The sequence below is a fragment of the Manis pentadactyla genome, chromosome 11, assembly GCF_030020395.1.
Source record: "Manis pentadactyla isolate mManPen7 chromosome 11, mManPen7.hap1, whole genome shotgun sequence".
Classification (NCBI taxonomy): domain Eukaryota; kingdom Metazoa; phylum Chordata; class Mammalia; order Pholidota; family Manidae; genus Manis; species Manis pentadactyla.
In genome coordinates, this window is record NC_080029.1 from 10,798,171 (window position 1) to 10,819,987 (window position 21,817).

Sequence of the window (21,817 nt, forward strand, 5' to 3'; positions counted from 1 at the left end):
CTTCGTCCCAGCGCTGCTTGTGGACTCGCTGCACCTAAGTTCCCCCAGTAAACCTCTAACCCCAGGTTTCGTCTTCAGTCTCACCCACCCTCGGCTTAGCGTGTGCTGGGGCGTGGCGGCGCACCCTGGAGGACCCAGGCAGTCCAGGGCAAGAGAGCAAGGAACCAGGAAGTGCTACAGAGAGACGCACTAATCGTGAAGAGAGACAAGAGATGCTTCTCCCTCATTCCTTGAGTCTCTCCACCACTGAGCCAGGAACCACAGGCAGGTAAGGGAACCACACTTGTTTTTTTAAGTAGGCTTCCCTTTTATTTCTCTCATAAAAATGGTTTATTTGAAGAGTTTATAGAACAAAGATACGTTTATGTCAAAATGGCATGATGTTTAACATTTTTACCTGGAGAAGGTTGAAACATTCATAAAATTGTTTCTCATGGACACGATCTCAAAATGTCTCCCAAATACCTCTCCAACCTCATTTTTAAATTTAACTTAATTATTCAATGACAAATACATATTTGTTTTGAAGAATGAAAATGGTATTCATTTGAAATGACATATGAGAATCCACAAGATACATTCAGAAGAATCTACTTCTTTGCCTTCTTCCTTCCTAATTTGTTTTTGTCATTTATTCACCTAGCTGTGATGCAATAATCATCGTTTTCATGGTTTCCTTAAGCACTGGGCAATTTAAAATGTCAGTGTTCTTTTGCTGTCTTGTGACAAGGGCTTATTATGTTTGACTAACGTACTTCACAAAAAGCCAACCCCCAGCTTCAGTCACAGCAAGGGGTGCTAGACCCCGAGAAGATCAGCCATGCAGATCTGCTCTGCTTAGGACTGAGGGCAATTAAGGGAATGTCCTCTGATGCCCGCAGGAAAGCACCTCCAGGGCCTGGAAACTTGGCTGCTTGGAGGTGGCAAGTCCCCAGCCGAAATGCTATCAGAAGCCAGTGGCTTCCAAACACTGTCAACGTGCTAGCCTTAAATCCCTTGTGGGCCTTTTCACTAGGCTCAGTGCACCTGCCCTCTCCTCCAAAGCAGTGTTGACTCCACTAATCTTGATGGTCTGCTTGTGTCCAAGCTGCCTGTACTCAAAAGTGGTGCTGCTTTGTGAGTGGGAGGGCGGGCCACTGGCCAGCCACTGGGAGGCATTCAGCCGGCCTCTCCTTAGGGACAGAGATACTTCCTGGACGTGACTTTGCTTCTGTCTTCCTTTTGGGCTGTCTAGCAGCGTGGTACGATGGGAGCCATTTATTTCATTCTGACTATATTGTGCCTGGCACCCACTACTGTCACTTCCCAGCAATCACTGCTCCCAGAGAGTGTCAATGTGCCCCAGAGGCGTTCTAAAAACAACTTAAAACCATTCTTCATTAAAGTATACCAACTTGGTATTAAATCTCAAGGCTTTGCAAAAAACTCGGTTCTGGTTCTAAAGATGAGTGGTATATAGGGCGGGGAGGCCGGTAGTGGATATTAAATGGAAAAGGACAGTACTGTCCCTCCTCGTCTCCCACGCAGACTCCTGAACTTCTGTGCACCGGCCAGGGTCCACACCATTCCCTTTTCCACACCACGTCCTTACTCAGTACACCTCTGCTACTGTCCCCATTACACCGTGTTGGAAACTTTTATTTACATGTCAACTTCACCTACCAAACAGTCAACTGCTGGAAGGAAGGGCTGCAGCTTATTCATCTCTGTTTCCCCAGCACCTGGGCCAGATCAGGGCTCATACGGTTTAATGGGTCTTCCTCCACCTCCTGGTCTGTGTTAGCTACTCACTGTTCTTTTGCATTTTACATGCCAGGTGAACTTTCAGTAGCATGGCCAGCACATTATCAAGATAGGGCCTAAGCCTTCTTTGTCTCTTCATCCCCAAAACCTCACGCACGAGAGATGATCAGTAAACATTTGTAGTGGGAAATACTACTCAACAGTACTACTGAATAGTCAAATGTGGCCAGATGATGGAAGACCTCCATAGTTCAGGCACTGTAAGGTCACTGTTGGTATTCAAGCAAGGAGTGATCTGATAAAAAGCAGTTTTAGCAAAATTCCTCCAGGCAGCCAGAGGCCAGAAGACTGGATTGGTGTGGAGAGATGAAAGCAGTGCAGACAGCTAAGAGTGGTTCTGGTGATCTGGGCAAGTGATGAAAATAGCCTGCATTACTAGGCTATGCTCCCCACTGAACAGACTTGTGGTCAGATGCTGACACCACTTATGCCAGCTGTGGGATCTTCCGCAAGTCACCGAACCTCCCTGAGCCTCAGTTTCCTCATCTGCAATACAGAACCAGTATCTCACACGGCTGTAAGGACTAAGTGGAGGGAATATGTAAAGCACCTGGCACATAACAGGTGCTTGATTAATGTTTCCTTCTTTCTCTCTCCACATGGTACCCAATGTACCTAAGATTCAGGTTCCTTCAGTCATTTAACCTCAACCTTGCAGGTCCAGCTTCTGGGACTGGTCTTAATCCTCGCCAGGGGGAATTGAAATAGCAGTGACCCAGTACCTGGGTACTCTGCACAAAGGCAGCCTGACTGATACCCTGGTCCCAGCTGTAGCTCATAGCCGAGTTTTAAACCCAGCCCCAGCCCTTGGAGTGTGAGGTGGGGTCCCAGGCTACCGGATCCCGTATCTGACACAGGCCAGCCTGCTTTTTCTCAACTCATCCTCATCTCATTATCCCTAAAAGTACTCTACCTTCCTGCCAAAGCCTCTCCAGTTGCTTGAATCCAGTCAGCCTCTGGGTCTGAACTCCAACATCATCATGCAAAGACTTTTACCTGTACCCACTAGTCCCTTGTGGCCCAGCTCAAATGCTGCTTCCTTCAAGTCCCCCCTGATTTCACACCATGTAAGGTGGGATGCCTCCTGTTCCGAATTTCCCCCGAAGACTTTGCTCTCATGGCACTAGACACAGCCTGTCTCATGCAATCAAAACGTGGACACCTATCTAAAATGCTGAGCTAAGGATGCCAGGGATGAAGGGCTTCAGCCCCTCCTAAGCAGCCCTATAACCAAAGGCATAATCTTTGCAGGTTCCCCAGAACCCGCCTCATCTGCATTCAAGTCCCTCTGCCTCTGCGCTCCCACCGGTGCCGATTCTTTCACATCCACCTGCCTTACTGGTTGCTCTCAGCACATCCTGACATTTGCCTGTTTCCAGCAGGCCCACCCTCACCTTCACTTCTGCTTTACAGACATCTGGGGATCCATCCACACTCATGTGACTCTGCAATCAGACCTCAGCCTGGTCCCCCGGCGGTGGCTTCATTAGTCCCGTCTCCATTCTGGTAGCTGTTAATGAGCTGCCCCTGGGACTGACTTAGACTATAAATTTCTCAAGGACAGAAATTTATTGTTTCATTCTTCTTCTTGTCCCTCCCAGAACTAGATCCACAGTAGAAACAAAATTAAAAACTTTTTTCTTTTTTTTTGGCCAGTGGAAGTGTTAAGCACAATGCATTAGTTAGATTATGGTTCATATAGGATATGTTATTTTCTCATTTCTGGGCAGAGATATTTGATTTATGCATATACCCCACACCTTCTTCAATTTTCCCAAACATAAGTGGGTCTCATACAAACAATACATAAGCCTACCTGGACAAGCAGAAGGAGGTTTGTATCTGGTAAAGGAGATTTGAGCTTCAGGGCCTGAAGAAGTTCTAGAACAACACTGCGAGACAAGTAGAACTTATCCCGCTCCTAAATAAAACAAAATAGAAGGTGAGCTAGTTCTAAAAATTCAATTAGAGTAGATCTATGTCAAAAGAGCTCCCAGAAGATTCACATAATCAGAAATAAAAAGCAGAATTAAAAAATGCATTAAAAAACTCCCCTTAAGAAAATTAAAACTAAAAATGAAAAATTAAAAGGGCACTTTTGTGTGTGTAATGAGTTTACTGAAGCACTGAGAACACATAATTTAATGGATAAGAAAAAGATAGGCTATCTCTTCAAATAGTGAAACAATGAGATCTGGCTCTTATTCACAGGGAGTGACAGGCCCCAAGGACTGCAGAAATGAAACAAATCCAAAAATGTTTTCTCAGTAGAAAACAACTGGAAGAGAAACATTACACAACTGTTTAAAGGGTCTCAGGTCCCCGCTAAGGAGCTTACTTTTTAAATGGACTACTTTAAGTATACAGAAAAATGGAGACATGGAATATATTCTATACTACCTCTGACTGTTGTCGAATTTTAACATTTTGCTTTATTTAACATTTTAAAAATAATATCAAGCACCATAGAAACAGGTGAAAAACTACCTATCTAGTGTTCTCCTTTCTCCCTTACTTGAAGTAGTCACTATTTTGAATCTATCACTGAAATGTATTATTTCATGTTTTTTATATTTTACTACATGCATATGCTTTCATTATAATGTATAATACTTTTGCATGTTTTTTAACTTTCCATAATGGTATCATACTGTACATATCTTTCTTCAACTTAAAATTTTTTACTTCATTATATTTTTGAAGTTAGTCCCTTATAGATACATGTAGCCCTAGTTCTTTCAACTAAACAGCTTAATAACATTTTGTTGTATGAACATACCAAAATTCATTGACCTGTCCTGCTATTAATGACACATTAGATTGTTTTCAATTTTGTAAGCCTTTCTTATTGTCACCTATAAAACACATGCAGAAAAGTATGTAAAAGATATGTGTACAGATAAATGGACTAGTAAAGACTGAACACTCATGTAATCAGCACCCTGGTCAAATAACAGCACGCCCCAAACACCTTAGAAGGCCCCATGTGCCCTTTCTTGATTGCAATCAAGTAACTAGAGACCCTGTGAATCTGCATCCACTGTCTTTTCTTTCCACTCATTCTTGTTCATGGTATTTTGCCCCCTCGTGTCTGGTTATCTTTGCATACTAGCTGCTTGATTTAAAAAATTTTTGTAGAAATAAATTGAGGACTGAGATGGTATCTTCCTCCAAAGAGAGTTCTCTGTTTTTCCCAGGTACCTGGAAGCACTAGTGATCCAGGGTTACATGATAATAAACCTTGCAGAGTCTTGGGCCACCAAAGGCCTTAGCACTGAGCTGCATCTATGTGAGACCAAGCTTATTTCTGGGTTACCCTGACTTTGTGGTCCTGTCCAAAAGTGCAGTGGGTGGTACAGTGTTAGACAGAGTCCGTGCTCTTTGTAGATCCTGGAATCTGACTTTCGTTCCCCTAGCATCCTGGACCTTCCAGAATTATAGTTCAGCCTTTGAGTCACATCTTTCAGACAGGCAAACACCCCAAGGGCAAAAATGGCCTTTGGTGCCAGGGTCACATCTCTGTATTTCCACGCTCTCCCAGATCTTAGCCTGGTGATTCTTCTATATCAAGTTGGCATTTGGATGCCTTTAAAAAGTTTTCAGAAAATACATTTTTTTAACTAAGTTAAGTGAAAAGAAAGGTTCATATTTCCTAGCCCCTCATTATCAAGAGGGAAAGTCTAGGATTTTTATTGGAATTACACTAAATGCATACATTATTTTGTGAGAATTAGCTGTCATTATTATGCTGGGTCCTCATCCATGAACATGAGACCTGTCTCCCTTTCTTAATGTTTAATAAAAATTTTCTGGTTATCTCCATAAAGTTCTTTGACATTTTTGTTAGATTTATTTTTTGCCGCTACAACAAATGACATTTTAAAAATACATTTTATATTCATTCATATCTGAATATTAAAGGTTGATGATTTCCGGGTATTCATTTTTATCTAGAATTCTTGCTAAACTCTCATAAAAGAGTTATAAAACAGTGTCTGTAGGTAGTTCCTTTCTGTTCATTTGTAACCACATCAGCTACGAAAAGTGAGTTTTATTTTTCCTTTCCAATCCATATACCTTTGATTTTTCCTTCTTGTCTTACTGAACTGAGTAGGACCTCCAAGGCCACAATGAATAGAAGCAGTGATAATGGACATTCTTGTCTTTTTTATGATTTTCGTAGGACTACTGTTAGCACTTCACCGTTAAGTATAACATTTCCTAGAAGTTTCTGGTAGACACCCTTTACCAAGTTAAGGAAGTTCCCTTCTATTCCTAGTTTGACAAGATTTATCATAAATGGATGTTGAATTATACAGAATGCTTCTTTTATATCTGCTGAGATAATGAGAAAAGCTTTTTCTCCTTTAATCTAGTAACTTGGTGGCATAAGCAGATGTTCTAATATTTAAACAGATATTCTAATATTTAAGCAGATGTTCTAATATTCTTGTATTTCATGAAAATCCTCACTAGGTCATGAGGCTTTATTTTTAATGCATTAATTTGCCATTATCCATTCAAAATTTTTGTAACTTAGAAGTATAATTGGCCTTTAATTTTCCTTTCTTCCATTGCCTTCATCTGGCTGTTATTAAGTCTATTGCCTCATAACATATGTTGGGAAGAGTCCCTTTTTTCTACTCTCTGTATGTTTGTTTGCAAAAAGTTCATTCTGCTCCTTAAATGTTACTGGAGGTTGTCATTAAAACTGGGAAGGTTTTTAACCAGTGATTTCATTTTTTACATCACTTACGTCTAGTTATCCTTTTTTTCTGATTGTTAAATATTACATTTTTTCTAAAAAATTGTCCTATTGCCCAAGATCTCAAATTTACTGGCATAAAGTTGTTCCTTTTTAAATCTCTAATGTCTACAGTTATGTTCCCTTTTTCATTGCTGATGTTCTTGATCGGGGTCCTTTCTCCACTTCTCCTGGTAAGTCTTGCCAAGGTCCTGTCTATCTTATTAGTCTAACCAAAGAGCCCACTTTTGGTTGTAGTGATCCTCTATATCTGTTTTGTAACTCATTAATTTCTGCTCTTATCTTTACTATTTCCTTCCTTTAAAGTCTAATGGTTACACTGTTATTCTTACTTGAATTTAAATTGACTTGTTTAGCTCATTTAGATTTTCTTCTTTTCCAATATTGGTATTTAAGACTATATATTTTCTTTCAAATACCACTGTAGCTATATATCTCAAATTATGGAATACAGTATTTTCATAATTGTATAGTTCTAAACATTTTTCTAAATTTTCTTCTATCTCCTTTAATCTATGAATTATTTAAAAGTAATCATTTTAATTTCAAAATATAGCAAGTCTCAGATACCATTAACCCACACAGTACCTTTGTACAAATTAGAAAAGTAACACATACAATACAAACACACATACGTATCAACATATGACTGCAAACCTGAAAAACTATGAGTTTTCAGAGCCCTGCAGTCAACTGCCCTGGCCACATCTGTACATTGCATATGTACCCTTACCCACTCATGCATACCTTCTATGTCACAATCTACACACACTCCAGTCCTGTAGATAAAATGACTGTATTACAGTCAGAATCTGGCAGGAGTAAAGGATTTATACGTCTGAGAACAGGGGGTAGTTTAGAGAAGAATCTCAAAGACTCCTGGAGGGTAGTTGGGATGGGGTATAGCTGTGTACACATGTGCTCCAGGTGTTCCAAGAGCTCCAAATCTCTACACCTGCCTCAACAGTCACATAAAACCTAATATGTCTTATAAGTGAGCAATGTTCCTGAGATGTGGAGCTCTTTTCTAGGCCACACTTGAACACCTATGTGCAGTTATAATTGTTATTGACTTGTTATTGATTTAGTCTCTTTGAGATGGATTCCCCAGTATGTGTTAAGACTTTGTGGCCTATTATATCTGTACTGTGTTTACAGATGTTCCATATATGTTTTTTCTTAAATATAATCTCAAATTGATGGATTCAGGATTCTTTGTATGTCTACTGGATTCAATTTGCTCATTATATTGTTCAAATATAGTTTAGTCTTATTCATTTCTTATGTGTTTGACCTATCAAGTACTGAAAGATGTGTTAAAAAAACTTCCACTGTGATTGTGAATTTGTCAATTTTTCTTTTACTCCTATTCATTTTTGTTTTATATATTGAGGATATAGCTGCACAGAATTTTAGAGTTGTCACATTTTCCTAATGAATTACTCCTTTTATCATATTGTGGTAACCTTCTTTATAACAGTATTTTCAACTTACATTCTATTTACTAGATTCAGTATTTTTTAAATTACTAGTTGCCTGGATTATCTTTTTCACCCTTTTTCTTTCAAACTTTCTCAGTGTCTTTGAATGTGTTTTACATGTGTCTCTTAAAAATAACAAAGAAGTTGGGTTTTTAAAATCAAATCTGATAATCCCTAATAAGCCCAAGGTATGTATATTAATTGTTATTACTGGAATATCTGGACTCATTCCTATCATCTTGGTTGGATGTATTCCAGCTTGTTCTATGATTCTATTTTTGTCTTCACTGACTTTTTATTCCTGCTTTTTTCTCTACCTATTTGGAACTTATCACTGCATTTCTGACCTTCGGAGTTTTTACACTTAATACATGTATTCTTAAAAGCTTAAAGTTACTCACTATCCCTGCCCTTCTTGTGAACAATGTATAGAATGCTTTAATTCCAGTTCCCAACCACACATACCTGTCTCATCCTTCGGATTATCATTATCCAGTATGTTAGTGTCATCTTGTTTGCATACCCATCTGATTTAGTCATTATTATTATTACTGCTTTATACTGTCAATGATCACTTAGATCTCTACATTTTACCAATTTCTTTGAGCATCACTCCTTCAACACATTTCACTCCTTCCTTCTTGGATCAATTTTGTTCTTATTATATCTTTTAGTACTTGTTTTCAGGTAAAAATCTATTGGGAAATTTATTATTTTATAATAGTTTATTTAGCCTTCACTCTTAAATGATAGCTTAGCTGGTAAAGTATTCCAGGTGGACAGTTATTTTTTCCCATAATTTTAAAGACATTCTTCCCATTATCTTCTGGCTTCCACTGTGCTGTTTAGAAGTTTGTTGCCAATTTCTCTCTCCAGTGTCTTTTCTCTTGGTTGTTCTTAAAATATTTTAGTTGTCTTGGCTATTATGCCAAGTTGGACCTACTATGTAGACTATAACTTGAGCAGGTAAAATTTTGGTTTATTTATAATACTTTGAGGTCTCATTGTGATTCCTGAATCAGAGCATTAATAATTTTTATGCAGTGTAGAATTGATAAGAAGACTATTTCCCTATCTCTGAAACACATACTTGGTACATGTTAGATCTCTTTAAATTCTTCACCTCTTTCTCTCTTTGATGCATGCTGTATTTTTCTTCAGATCTATTTTCCATTTCACCAATTCCCCCTTTGGCTATGTCTAATTTGCTGTTATGTCAGTGACTTTCAATCCTCGGATTTCTACTTTGTTCAAATCTATCTGATTTTGAAAGGACTAGATCTCTTCTTGTTTTTAATTCATCCTTCACATGCTTATCATTTAAAGTATGTTTTTATGGTCTCTATGATGTAGTTTTAATACTGGACTTCCTTATGGGAAATAATCTTGCTGTTGACTTGCTAATCTAGCTCATGGTAGATTATTTATTCATATGTTTTGTAATTTTAATTTGTGAGTTCATGTTCATCAGGATTTTAATTACAGGAATCCTGTTGGGTGTAGGTTGAAGGCATATCTCTCCAGATTGATTTTGAACTTGCTTCTGCCAGAAACGCCACTGCTATTACTTGCTTAGCACCAATGTTACTTCACTATTCAGTTTCAAACATGTTCAAAGATAGGCTAATGTTCACTAATTCTCAAAGGAGACTATAAATATTTCTCTCAGTTCCCAGGCTCAGACAGATCCCATTCTTTGTCACCTGTGTATAAGAATATATTCTTTCCAAATCACCCTTTTATGGAATGTATAATCTTTCAAGCATTCTGAGTTTCTGCTGGGGATATCTCAACTCTAGCTCCCACTCTGAATAGCCCAAGGCCTCGTCTCCTTTCTCTATGTGGTGCTTTAAAGCCAAAGCCACTAAATTACCAAGACAACTCCCTACCTCAAGGTTGCTGCAATATCAGCTTATGTGCTTACCACATTGGTTCTTAATTCCCTCTTCATTTTTGCCCCTTTCATTCTTATAAAATTGACTATACATTTAAACTCATGTTTATTACATTTCATCCAGCACTTCAACTTTGCCATATTCCCAAACAGAAAAGTCTCCAAGGCCCTTACCTTTCCATGCCTTTTCTTTTGGTTAAATAAGGAAGAAAGCTCAATTAGATATTGCTATTTCTTTAACTATTTCTTATAGTTTCTAATTATCTATGAAGAAGGTGGTACACCCAAATTGAAGCTTTCTACAAGTAATAGTCATTTTGAGTTGCAGAAATGAGGAAGGGTACATGACAACAGGAAGTGGGAAGCCACTAAAGGCCACTAGATTATGAAGGGATAAAATGTACAATGAATATTCAAAATCCAGAATATCTTGAATTTGAAATAGTGGAAGGCCCCTATAATCAATACCTGTAGCATATAACACAGAAAGTACAATCTCCTTATGGTTCATCCTCTTAAACAAATTTATAATTCAAGCAAATCAAATAAAAACAAAATAAACAAATTGACTTCTAAAAGTAGAGTCTCTTTTCATCATATTTGGTGCTATGTCTTAGAGATCTATTATTTTATGTGGGAAAAAAAGGAAGAAATTATTTTTTCAGGAAGGATTTGAAAGAAGAAGAAGATGTTGACTATTTTGGTAGTTAGAAACATACTATTCTAGGCAGAGTAATAAAAAGTTTATAATCAGGACTAAAGAAGATCGTCATGGAATACTTAAATGGCAGAATGGACACTAGATAGTAAGAAAGGAAACAAAAGTGTTTTAAATAGAATGAAAGCCTTAATTTAAAGTCAGATTCTTATGAGGAAAATAAAGGGTTTATAGAAATGGACAACATGAATAAAGGAGCATTCTGAATGTTTAAGACAGAACAACACAAACAGAGATCCCACTGAAAACAAACTTGGAAAATGTGGAAATTGGAAGAGTGTCACAAACAGAGATCCCACTCAAAACAAACTTGGAAAATGTGGAAATTGGAAGAGTGTCACAAACAGAGATCCCACTGAAAACAAACTTGGGAAATGTGGAAATTGGAAGGGTATCATTTGCATACTGTTTTTAAGGACAGAAATGCTCCCAATTTGCACTGCTTTCTGCTTTTCCTTTAGGACAGTGTCTACCAGCACCAACAAGGCTGCTTTATGTACTGGGAAAACAGTACTTTTCCATTTCCTCAGTGGTGGGGCAGGGGACACTAAGGATAGTGTAATAGAGAAACCATTATTAAGGCAAGATGACAATAGATGAGATTATAATCTCAGAGGCCAAGAACCCAGAACTGGGAAGACAGACAAATGATGAGAATTAAAGAGCTCTCCACAGGCTTTTACAAATGACAAGCTGATATTTTTCTACTTTGGGTATAAAAATGGTATGTAATGATGGCTTGCCTGCTAATCATGGGATGGTGAACTTGAAAAGGACTTCAAGAGGTCATTTAGACCATTATCTCATTTCATTCAAAATACCTCTTTTCTTCTAAACCATATGACCCTCAGTTCTCCAAATATGCATATTTAAGACATACTTTTTATGTGTGTGTGTGTAAAGTGTTTCTTTCCAATGATATTTGTTAGACCTTAGCAGAGTTACTAACTTTTAACTATACTGAAGCAATTAGCCTAACAGGGATTTGACACTGATTAGAAAGAGGATGTTTCTGCCAGTTTTCCATTTCCCAGGAACACATACAAGCAACCTTACCTTAGTGAAAGCTCGGTAACATAACCCACACACCTCCACCAGGTAGGCCAAAGTGAAGATAGCATTCTGAATTACAAAGCTGAGCAGTTTTGAAAATGGCTCCAACAAACTCTGCAATGAGATTAGGGCCAAATAAAATTAATTGCTGGTTCTTTCATTAAAAAAATATTAAGGTGTAATGATACTTTAATTAATGGGATCATTTTTATTTAAAATCTGTGACCAGCTAACTACTGTACCAACTCTAAGAAGAACAGAACTGCCCCTTCAATCAATGGCTCAAAGAGCATGATTTAATCACCTTAGTGCTAAAAAACAAATCCATTCTTCCAGGAGGCATCATTTATAAACCTGCATAACTCCAATCCTATCCTCATGTCCAACCCCAGCAATCAAGACTCTGTGAGGTTTGCATTAGCATCTTCCACTTTATTTCTCAGAATCTCTAACACCTATGGGTTCACTGGATCCAGCTCCCCTGGAAACCTGTCCTCTCAGTTTAGTGGCACAAACTACTCTTGCATTAACTACCAAAGCACTATTAGCTTAGATAAAATTTGTCATGACCCAGCTTCCTGCCAATGTTTATTGGGAAGATATTGCCAGTTTTGGTTTCCCTATGGGAACCCCACCCATAGCAGGTCAGTTTTAGAGCTGTATGCTTTCTTTAGTCATTTAGAAACATCGCCTGAGCACCTACAAAGTATCAGGCAGAGTTAGACACTGTATAAAAGTGTCTATAATTTACTTCATTCAAATTTCTTATAACAATCCTAGGGAGACAATATAACAGTTAATGATACAAGCTCTAGAAACTCACATAAGTGTTTTCAAACTCTAGCTCTCTGTGATCATGAATAAGTGATTTAACCTCTCTGGACTTAATTTTCTCCTCTGTAAAATGAGGACTATAATGACCCCCACTTCATTAGTGGTGTTGTAAGAATTAAAGGAAATAATGTATGTAAAGCACTTGGCAACAGTCAGCCCTCCACCACTGTTAGCTGTGATCCACACCATAACTCTCTGACACTTCAGTGTCTCTTCTGCTGAGGCAGCTTAATAGGCAAGCAACTTGCCTAAGGCCATGTAGCTATTCGGTGAAATTCAAACCCAAATGCCAGGGCAATTTCCAGGGGTAGGATGGCTCTGTAGGGAAGGCAGGATTTTAACCAGGCTCCAAAAAACTTCCATGCCATGATTTCCACTACTTCTCAGTCTCTACAGTCCCATCTGGACTATAACTACATGCTCAATGTGCAAACGCAGGATCTCTAGGAAAGCACAGATAAAAGTCATCCATAATCCCACCAACTAGTGATAACATTCTGATGTAATTGAGCCTTGAGCAACACAGGTTTGAACTATGCAGGTCCACTTATATGCTTAATGTTTTCAATAAAGATATTGGAAAATTTTTTGGACATTTGTGACAATTTGAAAAGACATTTCCTTTTCTCTAGCTTACTTTATTGTAAGAATACAGTATATAACACATACACAAAATATGCATTAATCAACTGTATTATCATTAAGGCTTCTGGTCAACAGAGTATTAGTAAAGTTCTGGAGGGGCTGAAAGTTAGGTGCAGATTTTCAACTACATGGCAGACCAGCACTCCTAGTTGCCCCCACATTGTTCAAGGGTCACCTGTATTTCCCTTCTTCATTGCACATCAGTTTACTCAGTTGAAATCTTACACATAACACAATCCTACATTTTGTTAATTTCATTTTGTTAACATAATCACATAAGAAATTTCCAATGCTATTTAATTCTTCATAATCATCCATTTTAATGGCCACAGAAGTCACATTTTATTGTAAAAAAGTCCCAATAAACGTTTTTGCACAGAATTTGAATTTTTATTTTCTTCCTTGGCATAGATTCCCAGAAGAGGAATGACTAAATCAAAGGATATGAACATTTCTGAGGTTCTTTTTCCTTATTAATACAAAAACAAATTTGTTTGTGTCAGTTGCCCTTGGAGATAGGAATTATGTCTCCTATTTGTTTGTATTCCCCACAGAAACCCATGTACTGCTTTCTAGTTGAAAAATCTTAAACTCTTTGAAATAGTACTGTTGACTCAGTACTCTTTGCACTGTATAAATGTTGTCTTGAAACACTGATGACAGATGAATGGGGACAGGAACATGTTTCCACTGGATAGAGAATGCATCTTCATTGGCCAAAAACAGAAACCTGAATTCAAACCTATACAGAAACTTGCTCTTGCATCTAGCCAAGCATCACGGTGCTGTGGGGATGTGGTACAAGAGAAAAATCAAGGAACTTGAAATCAAAGACCTTTCTTGTCTCAAATCTACTAACCAGCTATGTGACTCTGGTCAAGATCCTTATCTCTCTGAGCCTGTTCCCTTATTGTAAATAAGCAGATTAGACCAAATGATCTACCTGTAACTTTTCAGCATAAACTGTGTCCATAAAAGCACAGTAAAGGTAAGAAGTCACAGGGGACGTTCCTTCCTGGTGGTTACAAGCCATTGCAAGACAAACTATTGCACCATTGCATATGAGGCAGCCCAGAAATATAGCCAGGTATTTTTTTAGTTCCATGCAAATCAAATTCTCATCTTGAAGAATGAGGAGTTCACCTCATTGACAAGGGTATAAAGCGTTTCAGGCAAAGGAAATGGCCTAAGCAAAGGCAAGGAAGTATGAAATTAAATAAGATTATAAATGTAAAGCAGTTAGCATAATGCCTGCCATATGGTAAGTGCTCAACCAACAGTGGTTGTTGTTTTGAGGATGATACAATGACTCTGACAGCACTCAGGAGGCATGGGGGATGGGACAAATCCCAAAGACTAAATTGGAAAAGTAGGCCGGCAAATTAAGGAAGTACCTTTTTGTATGCCACATTAAGCAATTTGGACATTATCCTAAAGGAAATGAGAAGTTATCAAAGATTTTAAAGCAAGGAACCATCGCAATGAGATCTGTGTTTAGAAGGATCACTTCGTTTGCAATATGGAGGACGGACTGGTGGACATGGTTCAGAATTAAGAGAACCAATTTTAAAAATTGATATTGTGACATATTAGAGCTCTTCATACTGGACACTTTCAAGGAGTTCGAAAGTGAAGCATTCAGTATTTAGTAACTATTTCTTTAGTATTGCTACATGCCTGTCTTTCTAGGTTAAAAAATAACTGAACAACCAACTGGTTGTTTTTCTGAAACATACATACCCTTGTGGCACTGGTGGAGGGTATCTTCAAGAGGCAAATCATAATTCTCAAACTGGAATCTAAAGAACACTGTGAACAAATATGAGAAAAGTAAAATTCAGTACCCTTCTTAATATATCTTTTGCTTCATATATTTTCTACAAGCATTTTTTTAAGAAAAAAATCTGAAATATAGCTACTTCCTTATAGTTCTCCATGCCATATATTCCTGTTGAAAAAAAATCATTTTCAGGTTTTAAAACTTAATTAAGTCATTAATTAAAAGAATATTAAATAATTAAATACAGCTCCTAAACTATTTCTCAAAGATATAACTAAAATTAAATCAATTACAGAGTTGGATAAAGAACTGGATGGATGGATGGACAGGCAGACAGACAAATGGGGTAATATCCACCTCTGTGTCCGTCTCTAAAGAGGTACACAGACTTATGAAAGGCCATGTTGAAAAAAAAATACTACTACAGAGACTTAAAACCATTAGGCTTATTAATCCACATAAGAACCAGTTTTATCTGCCCTTTCTCTCTACAAAACCTTGGAAAAGGCAGTAACATTCTTACAAGAGAAAGTCATGCCTCACAAATCTATTAGAGTTGAATTGTGGCACTCCATATCAAAATGTACTTTTTAAATCGACTTTACTGGGATTGGGGGAAAATGTTACAGCAAGAATAAACAATGATATTATTTAACATTATAAATATAGTACACTAGCAGATTATAGTTAAAGCTCTGCAGCTAAGTACAATATTACCCTCTTTACGATAGTACAAACTAAGTGGTTCTCCAAGTACAATCCCTGGACCATCCCTATACTATCTGGAAAGTTGTTAGAATACAGATCCTCAGGCTGCACCCCTGAATCAGAAACTCTCAGATTAAGGCCCAGGAACCTGCTTTTTAGCAAGTTCTAAAGGGACATTGATCCACACTGAAATTTGAGATTCATTTGTCTTAACTGATGAGAACAAACTAGAAGGTTTTTCAATGGCTCGGTATTTTTCCCAGAGACTAAAAGCAAAACAGAAGTTGATCAGAGGCACTGCCCAGATGGGCTCTAGCAAGGCAACTTTTTACATAAATTCTGGAAGTATTTCACAAGCACCTTCTAAGGGAACCATTAGTCTATTTAATCTGCTCAATGCCTACCAGAACTGATGTGACATTTATATTCCCTTAAACCAGGGGCTGAAAACTGGCTGCTCAGCAGGTCTCCATAGTGTTTTAAAAATCAGGAAATATCAACTTGGAAAATGAGAAGGCCAACAACATAATGCCTTCATTCCCACATAACTGGCTGGGATACAGCTGACCCCTTCCCGTTAGAAGGGACTGGTGCTTTCCAGTTCCCAAGGTTCTCAATTCTCCTCATTATCTTATCTCACTACACCTACTCATTAACCTTGCAGTCAGGGTCCCTGTGGGCAGAGCTGAATGTCACAAATTAGGCTTACCAGTTGTTTATAGCTGGCAATACTCCCAACCGGTCAGTGTTCAAGTTAAATATTTTGAATGTATCATCAGTCTACAGGCACTTGAATTTGCCATGCCTGCCCCACCCCTGCTCTTCAAGTGTGTACTTCATAAGCAGTAAATGGCCCTGAATGGCTGGCTCTTTGGTCCTAGGGAGGTTCCACATGGCCATGTTAAAATACATCCGCTTGATTTCCTACGTGTACTATAGCTGTACACATGGTTTCAAGGCACTAATCCTCTTTGCTCGGATTTATTCAGCTACTCCAAATGTGTGGGCAGACAAGGGTCACAGGATGTGAGAGGTGGTAAAGATCACGGTATTCCTGCTTCTTACAGTTAACTTCAGACTCATAGAAAGCAGCACACACCAAGCTAGGGGTCCTTGAATTATCATGCTTACAGATGCTATTAGGGGGTCCTATTTTCCAAATCTGCCAATTTGGAAAAAGGTGTTATCAGAGGTGGTTGGTCTTCCTAAACATTTTGCATACATCTAATACCCGTTTCAGAAGTGGTGCTGCCAACATGCAACTTCACTTATCAGATCAACAAGTGATTAATTTTGTTAAGAGCTGAGTATTTTAATCTATGATCTGCATAAAGCACACAGTTGTTCTGGAGCAAATGAGGTTTAAGGACATAAGCACGGACTGCTACCAGCCACCTCCTTTCTCTCTACAACAGAGACCTAAATGCCTTTAATTCACCCCTGCTTTAGAAGGACTCTGGGAGTCTGTTAGTGGAAAAAACACTGGACTGGGAGTCAGGAGACTTAAGTTCTCACCTTCACACTGACACCACCACTCTGAGTTCGTAGTTCCTTCATCTGGAAAATGGGGGCACTGGACAGGATGTTTTTTATAGGTCTCTTCCAGTTTTTAACAGGATAGGATTCTGCTTTTGCATTTAATAGGCTCGTGTTGAAAATGTTCCTTAGGCTACAAGAATTCCAGCCAGGTAACTGCGTGTGTATGCTGGGAGGGTGCAGCCAGACAGAAGTATCACCTTGGTGTTGCATGTACACAAACACACCAGCAATCCTTTTCCTTTAGATATTTCTCCAAAAGTAAAGCTTTATATTATGTGTCTGGTCTCCTTTTAGACAAAATGACTTATTTAATTATGTACTTATTTAATATTCACTTGAGAAAAATTTCTAGATAATCACAACCCACTAATGTCTTCCTTTAAAAAAAAATCAACTGCATATGAAATCACTAAGTCAAAACGCTCACTGCATATTGCTGTCATTCTGTAACATTTGGAGAAAACCACCTAAATAATACTCTCTAACAATGGCTCTCTAATAATGGTCTCTAATTAAAAATCTAATTAAAAATACTCTCTAATAATGGCTAACAGAGATTCCTTAAAGCCCTTTTAAGACATTAAATCACCCAAGACCCTGCTTCTCTGCAAGCAGATGGTCTGTAAACTTGAAGAAAGTGGTTTAAAATATAATCCCGGGCTCAGCTTACCTTCAGAGGCAAAACACAAGGCAGCTTGGCAAAAAACGTCTGAAACTGGTTGCTGATTGTGGTCCAGAGGCTACTAGGAGAATCCATGGGCAAAGCTTCCATGAAGGTGGCAATGTTTTCCAAACAGCGTATCATAGCACCCCCTGCTGGTAAATTCTTTTTGTTATTTAGACCCTAAAAACACAAAAGCATAGGCAATCAACTGCTGAAACAGCATGGGAATTCAGACAGCTATTTGGTGAAGATGACCCTTTAAAAATCACATATTCACGCTAAAAAAAAAACGTGTTATGTGTCTACCATTTAGGCTACATTGTAATTGGCAGAAGGAGTACAAAGAAAAATCAACAAATTCAGACAAACAGGTGGGAAACTTGTGACCTTTGACTCTGAGAGAAGCTAAAATGTGAGCAAGAAATAATAAACATTTAAGGATCTACAATTGGCAGGGTTGGATGCTAAGAAGACACAATGCTGATTCTTGCTGGAAACTTCGGGGGTCAAAAACAGACTTAAGGATACATGAGCAACCGAGTCGGCGACAATCTGTCAACCAGCCCAGCTAATTGAGAAAGCTAATAGGGAGAGGTCGGGAGACAAGAAACGGCCTGGCGATATGATTAAGAAGTGAAGCTAAGAACGGACTTAAAGCCTCGTGATACAGCAAGTAAGCAGGATTTGAATCCAGATCTCATGATACGACGAATAAACAGTGAAGCTGAGACTTGAACCCAGGTCTTACAATACAGGGCAACCTACTCCATGGAAAAGCTGGGGAGTCCTGGGAAGGTGGGTGCTCAACAGCCAGGATCCACCCACCGTGGAGTTGAGGTGTCCAGAACCTTTAAATAAATAGTAAATCCATGCAAAACAGCAACGTCCAACTGACATGTTCTTATGCACTGGCGATTTTTATTTCTTAATTAATTTAAAATTTTTAAGTTACTTAAAATTTGACATTGCAAATGAAAAGTTGTTTCAATTTAATTTTTTTAATTAATGTCTTAGAATTTCTTCCTCAGCAGTGATTTCGGCAGGGGCTAGGATGTCATCAAAACAGACCTACCTCCAAGAGCTGACTGAGAGCTGCGATAGAGCTCAGTTCATTGAAGTCCATCAGAGAAGTGGCTAAGGTCCGTAAAAAAGTCCCATCTGGAAAGTCAACAATCAGATTTAGTGGCGTGTGGGTTCCGGCAACTAGCCACGTGTGTGGAGCCTGGATTCCCCGCGGATGAATTACCTTTGATAGCGCTCTGGAACAGCTGCGGGAAGATGCCGTTGGGGGCCAGCTGATGGAAGATGCAGCGCAGGAACTGCTTGGCCACCCCTGCTGCATTGCCAGGAACCATCATGCTGGCGTTGAACAGCGACAGAAAGGGAAGGAGGAATCATGAAACAAGCAGCGTGAGTCTAGGTGTCTGTGTACTTACTTTTTTAGAGTTCAGGCACTTACACACCAATTCTCTTATGGACTATCTCGTAATGTTTATCGGCGAGATGAAATGCTGTAGTCACAGGGAATCCCTGTTAACAATGTTTTTAGCAACAGAGAGCCAGGAGATGCCAGTGGTCCTAAACTAATTCCAGCCACCACAGGGTACAGATGAGGGCTCCGAGGCCCAGAGAGAAAAGGTGACCTGCAAAGGCCACGAAGCCAGAGAATGGCAATGTCGGGACTGGCATCTAGGATGAGGATCATCAGCAAGATCCTCCCAGAAAGTGTCACTGGCTAAGAAAAGAGCTACTCTGAGGAAGTATGCAGGGAGGGAGATGTGCGTGCCTAGTGGGAGATACGGGAAGTTTCCTTGGGGCATCTGAGTTGGTACTTGTACAGAGGATAGGACCTCGCACAGTTTTCCTCTTTACCCTCTGTAATGCCTGTCAAAAGAGGGAGTTGAGAGATGGTTATGTGGCCCTGCCCCTCAGACCAAAGCATCAAAAAGGATGTTCCCAGAGGTGATTAGGGGTTGAGTTACAAGAAGGAAGAAAGAGGAAATCAAAGCACCCAAATGGACAACTGGTAAAAAGTCCCCCTTGACCTACACTGTTTCATAATGCCATGTCTACCCTGAAATGCTACTTCAAGCCTGTAGGTCAAAATATTCTTCAGGAAGAAATGACACCAAACTTACACAAACTCTTTCAAAAATTAGGGAAGGAGTGAAACTTTCCTAACTTATCTTAGGAGGCTAGCATAGCTCTAAAACTAAAATCATATAAAGTCATTACAAAAAAAGAAATAACAAAAACTAAGGAACAAAAAAAGGAAAGAAGGGAAAAAAGACTGACAGTCCTCACAGACACTGAATCCAACTATAGATAAAATGGATAATGGACCAAATAGAGTTTATTCCAGGACTGCAAGAATGACTCACTAGTCAAAAACCAACCAATGGAATTCAATACATTAAAGAATAAATGGCAAAAAACATTCATTATTTCAACAGATAGAGAAAATGCATTTGACGGAACTCAGCATATATTCATGATATACTCTCAGCAAACTAGATATAGAAGGAAACATCCTCAATTTGGTAAAGGGCATCAGTGAAAACCCATAGCAAACATATTTAATGGTGAGATATTAAATGTTTTTCTGTAAGAGCAGGAAAAAGGCAGGGATGTTCACTGGCATCTTTGTTATTATACTAGAGGTCCTGATCATTGCCAGAGGAGGGCAATAAAAAAGTGAAAGGCATGCAAATTAGAAAGAAGTGGAACTGTCACTATTTACAGATGTTATGATTTTTTACAAAACATACAAATGCTTTTAGATATGAAGGAATCTAAAAAGCATCTACTACAACTAATGAGTGAACTTAGCTTATTACACTGTAATGTTAGTATAAAAATTCAGTTGTATAGTTATATACCAGTAACAAATAGCGGGAAAATGGAATTTTAAAGAATTCCATGAACATTGGTGTTAAAAAAATAAAATACTTGGGAATAAATTTAAGAAGATGTGCAAGACTTCTACACTGAAAGTCACAAGTCATTGCTGAGCGAAACAAAAAGTAATGAAATGAGAATATAAATACCATGTTCATGAATTGAAAGACTCAATATTTTTTTTTTGGTTGTCTCTTCCAGTTTTATGCAGTTTGCATATTTATTAACCATACATACTCTACATTTTTCAATCACTTAAAAAATACTGAAGAGAGACCTATGGTTAGAGCACTAAGCTCAGAAGTAGTAACCAGTGTCTTGCGGGACCCCTATACTAGATGTATCCTGAACCGAATTAACCAATGTAAGTTAGTTGGTAAGGTTGACAATCTGTGTTCAAATCCATATGCTGGCTCTTGCAAGCTGTGAAACTTTGGGCAAGGAGCTTTACTGTTAAGTGGTTTTCTCATCCAAAGGAGTTGTAAGAATCAAATGAGATAGCATGTATGTAAAGAGTTAAGCACAAGTGGTACAAATAGGGGCTTAATAAATGTTAGCTTTTTACCATACTGATGATGTAACTGTGCAGTCTTTAAGCTGGGTTATGCATACAGTTGGGTACACATTGACAACATTACAGGAAGATCCCACAGGCACATGGATGGTTTTAAAGGAATCAGTTTACAGATCCCAAACTTCCACAGGTCCTGCTGTTTAATATTGATCTGCTCAAGAACAGAGCTTCTCAAGCCCTTTGTCTCTCCCGTCCTCCCCTTTCACAACCACCCTTCTCACAGTTTACAGAGCAGAGGCCTGGGATTTAAAACCTTAAGTTTCCAAACAGTTTTGTAACTTGAAATCTAATTATCCATGTGGGGAACATGGGGACATCGAATGGTTTTCAGTTTTTTGTTTTCAACTAAATTGCTAGATCATTGAAAATAATTTTTGATGGGATCATGATGGGAGTTGCAGCACACGACTGGAAGGTCTTTAAAGAATTAATGGGACAATGGTATACCAGGCTCCTTCCAT

The 21,817-nt window shown here is 38.6% G+C and overlaps 1 protein-coding gene across 6 annotated transcripts in view; it reads right to left on the minus strand.

The window, feature by feature from the left end:
* Positions 1–21,817, minus strand: part of UNC79 (unc-79 homolog, NALCN channel complex subunit) — a 249,130-nt gene that overhangs the window by 27,398 nt on the left and 199,915 nt on the right. For all 6 annotated transcript variants that reach the window (XM_036882400.2, XM_036882399.2, XM_036882395.2 and 3 more), the window contains 6 exons: positions 19,131–19,243; positions 18,957–19,042; positions 17,891–18,064; positions 14,934–15,002; positions 11,718–11,828; positions 3,620–3,724 (listed from right to left, as the gene is read on the minus strand). In XM_036882400.2, the coding sequence (XP_036738295.2) occupies positions 3,620–3,724; positions 11,718–11,828; positions 14,934–15,002; positions 17,891–18,064; positions 18,957–19,042; positions 19,131–19,243 (658 nt within the window). The remainder of the gene's footprint in view (positions 1–3,619; positions 3,725–11,717; positions 11,829–14,933; positions 15,003–17,890; positions 18,065–18,956; positions 19,043–19,130; positions 19,244–21,817) is intronic.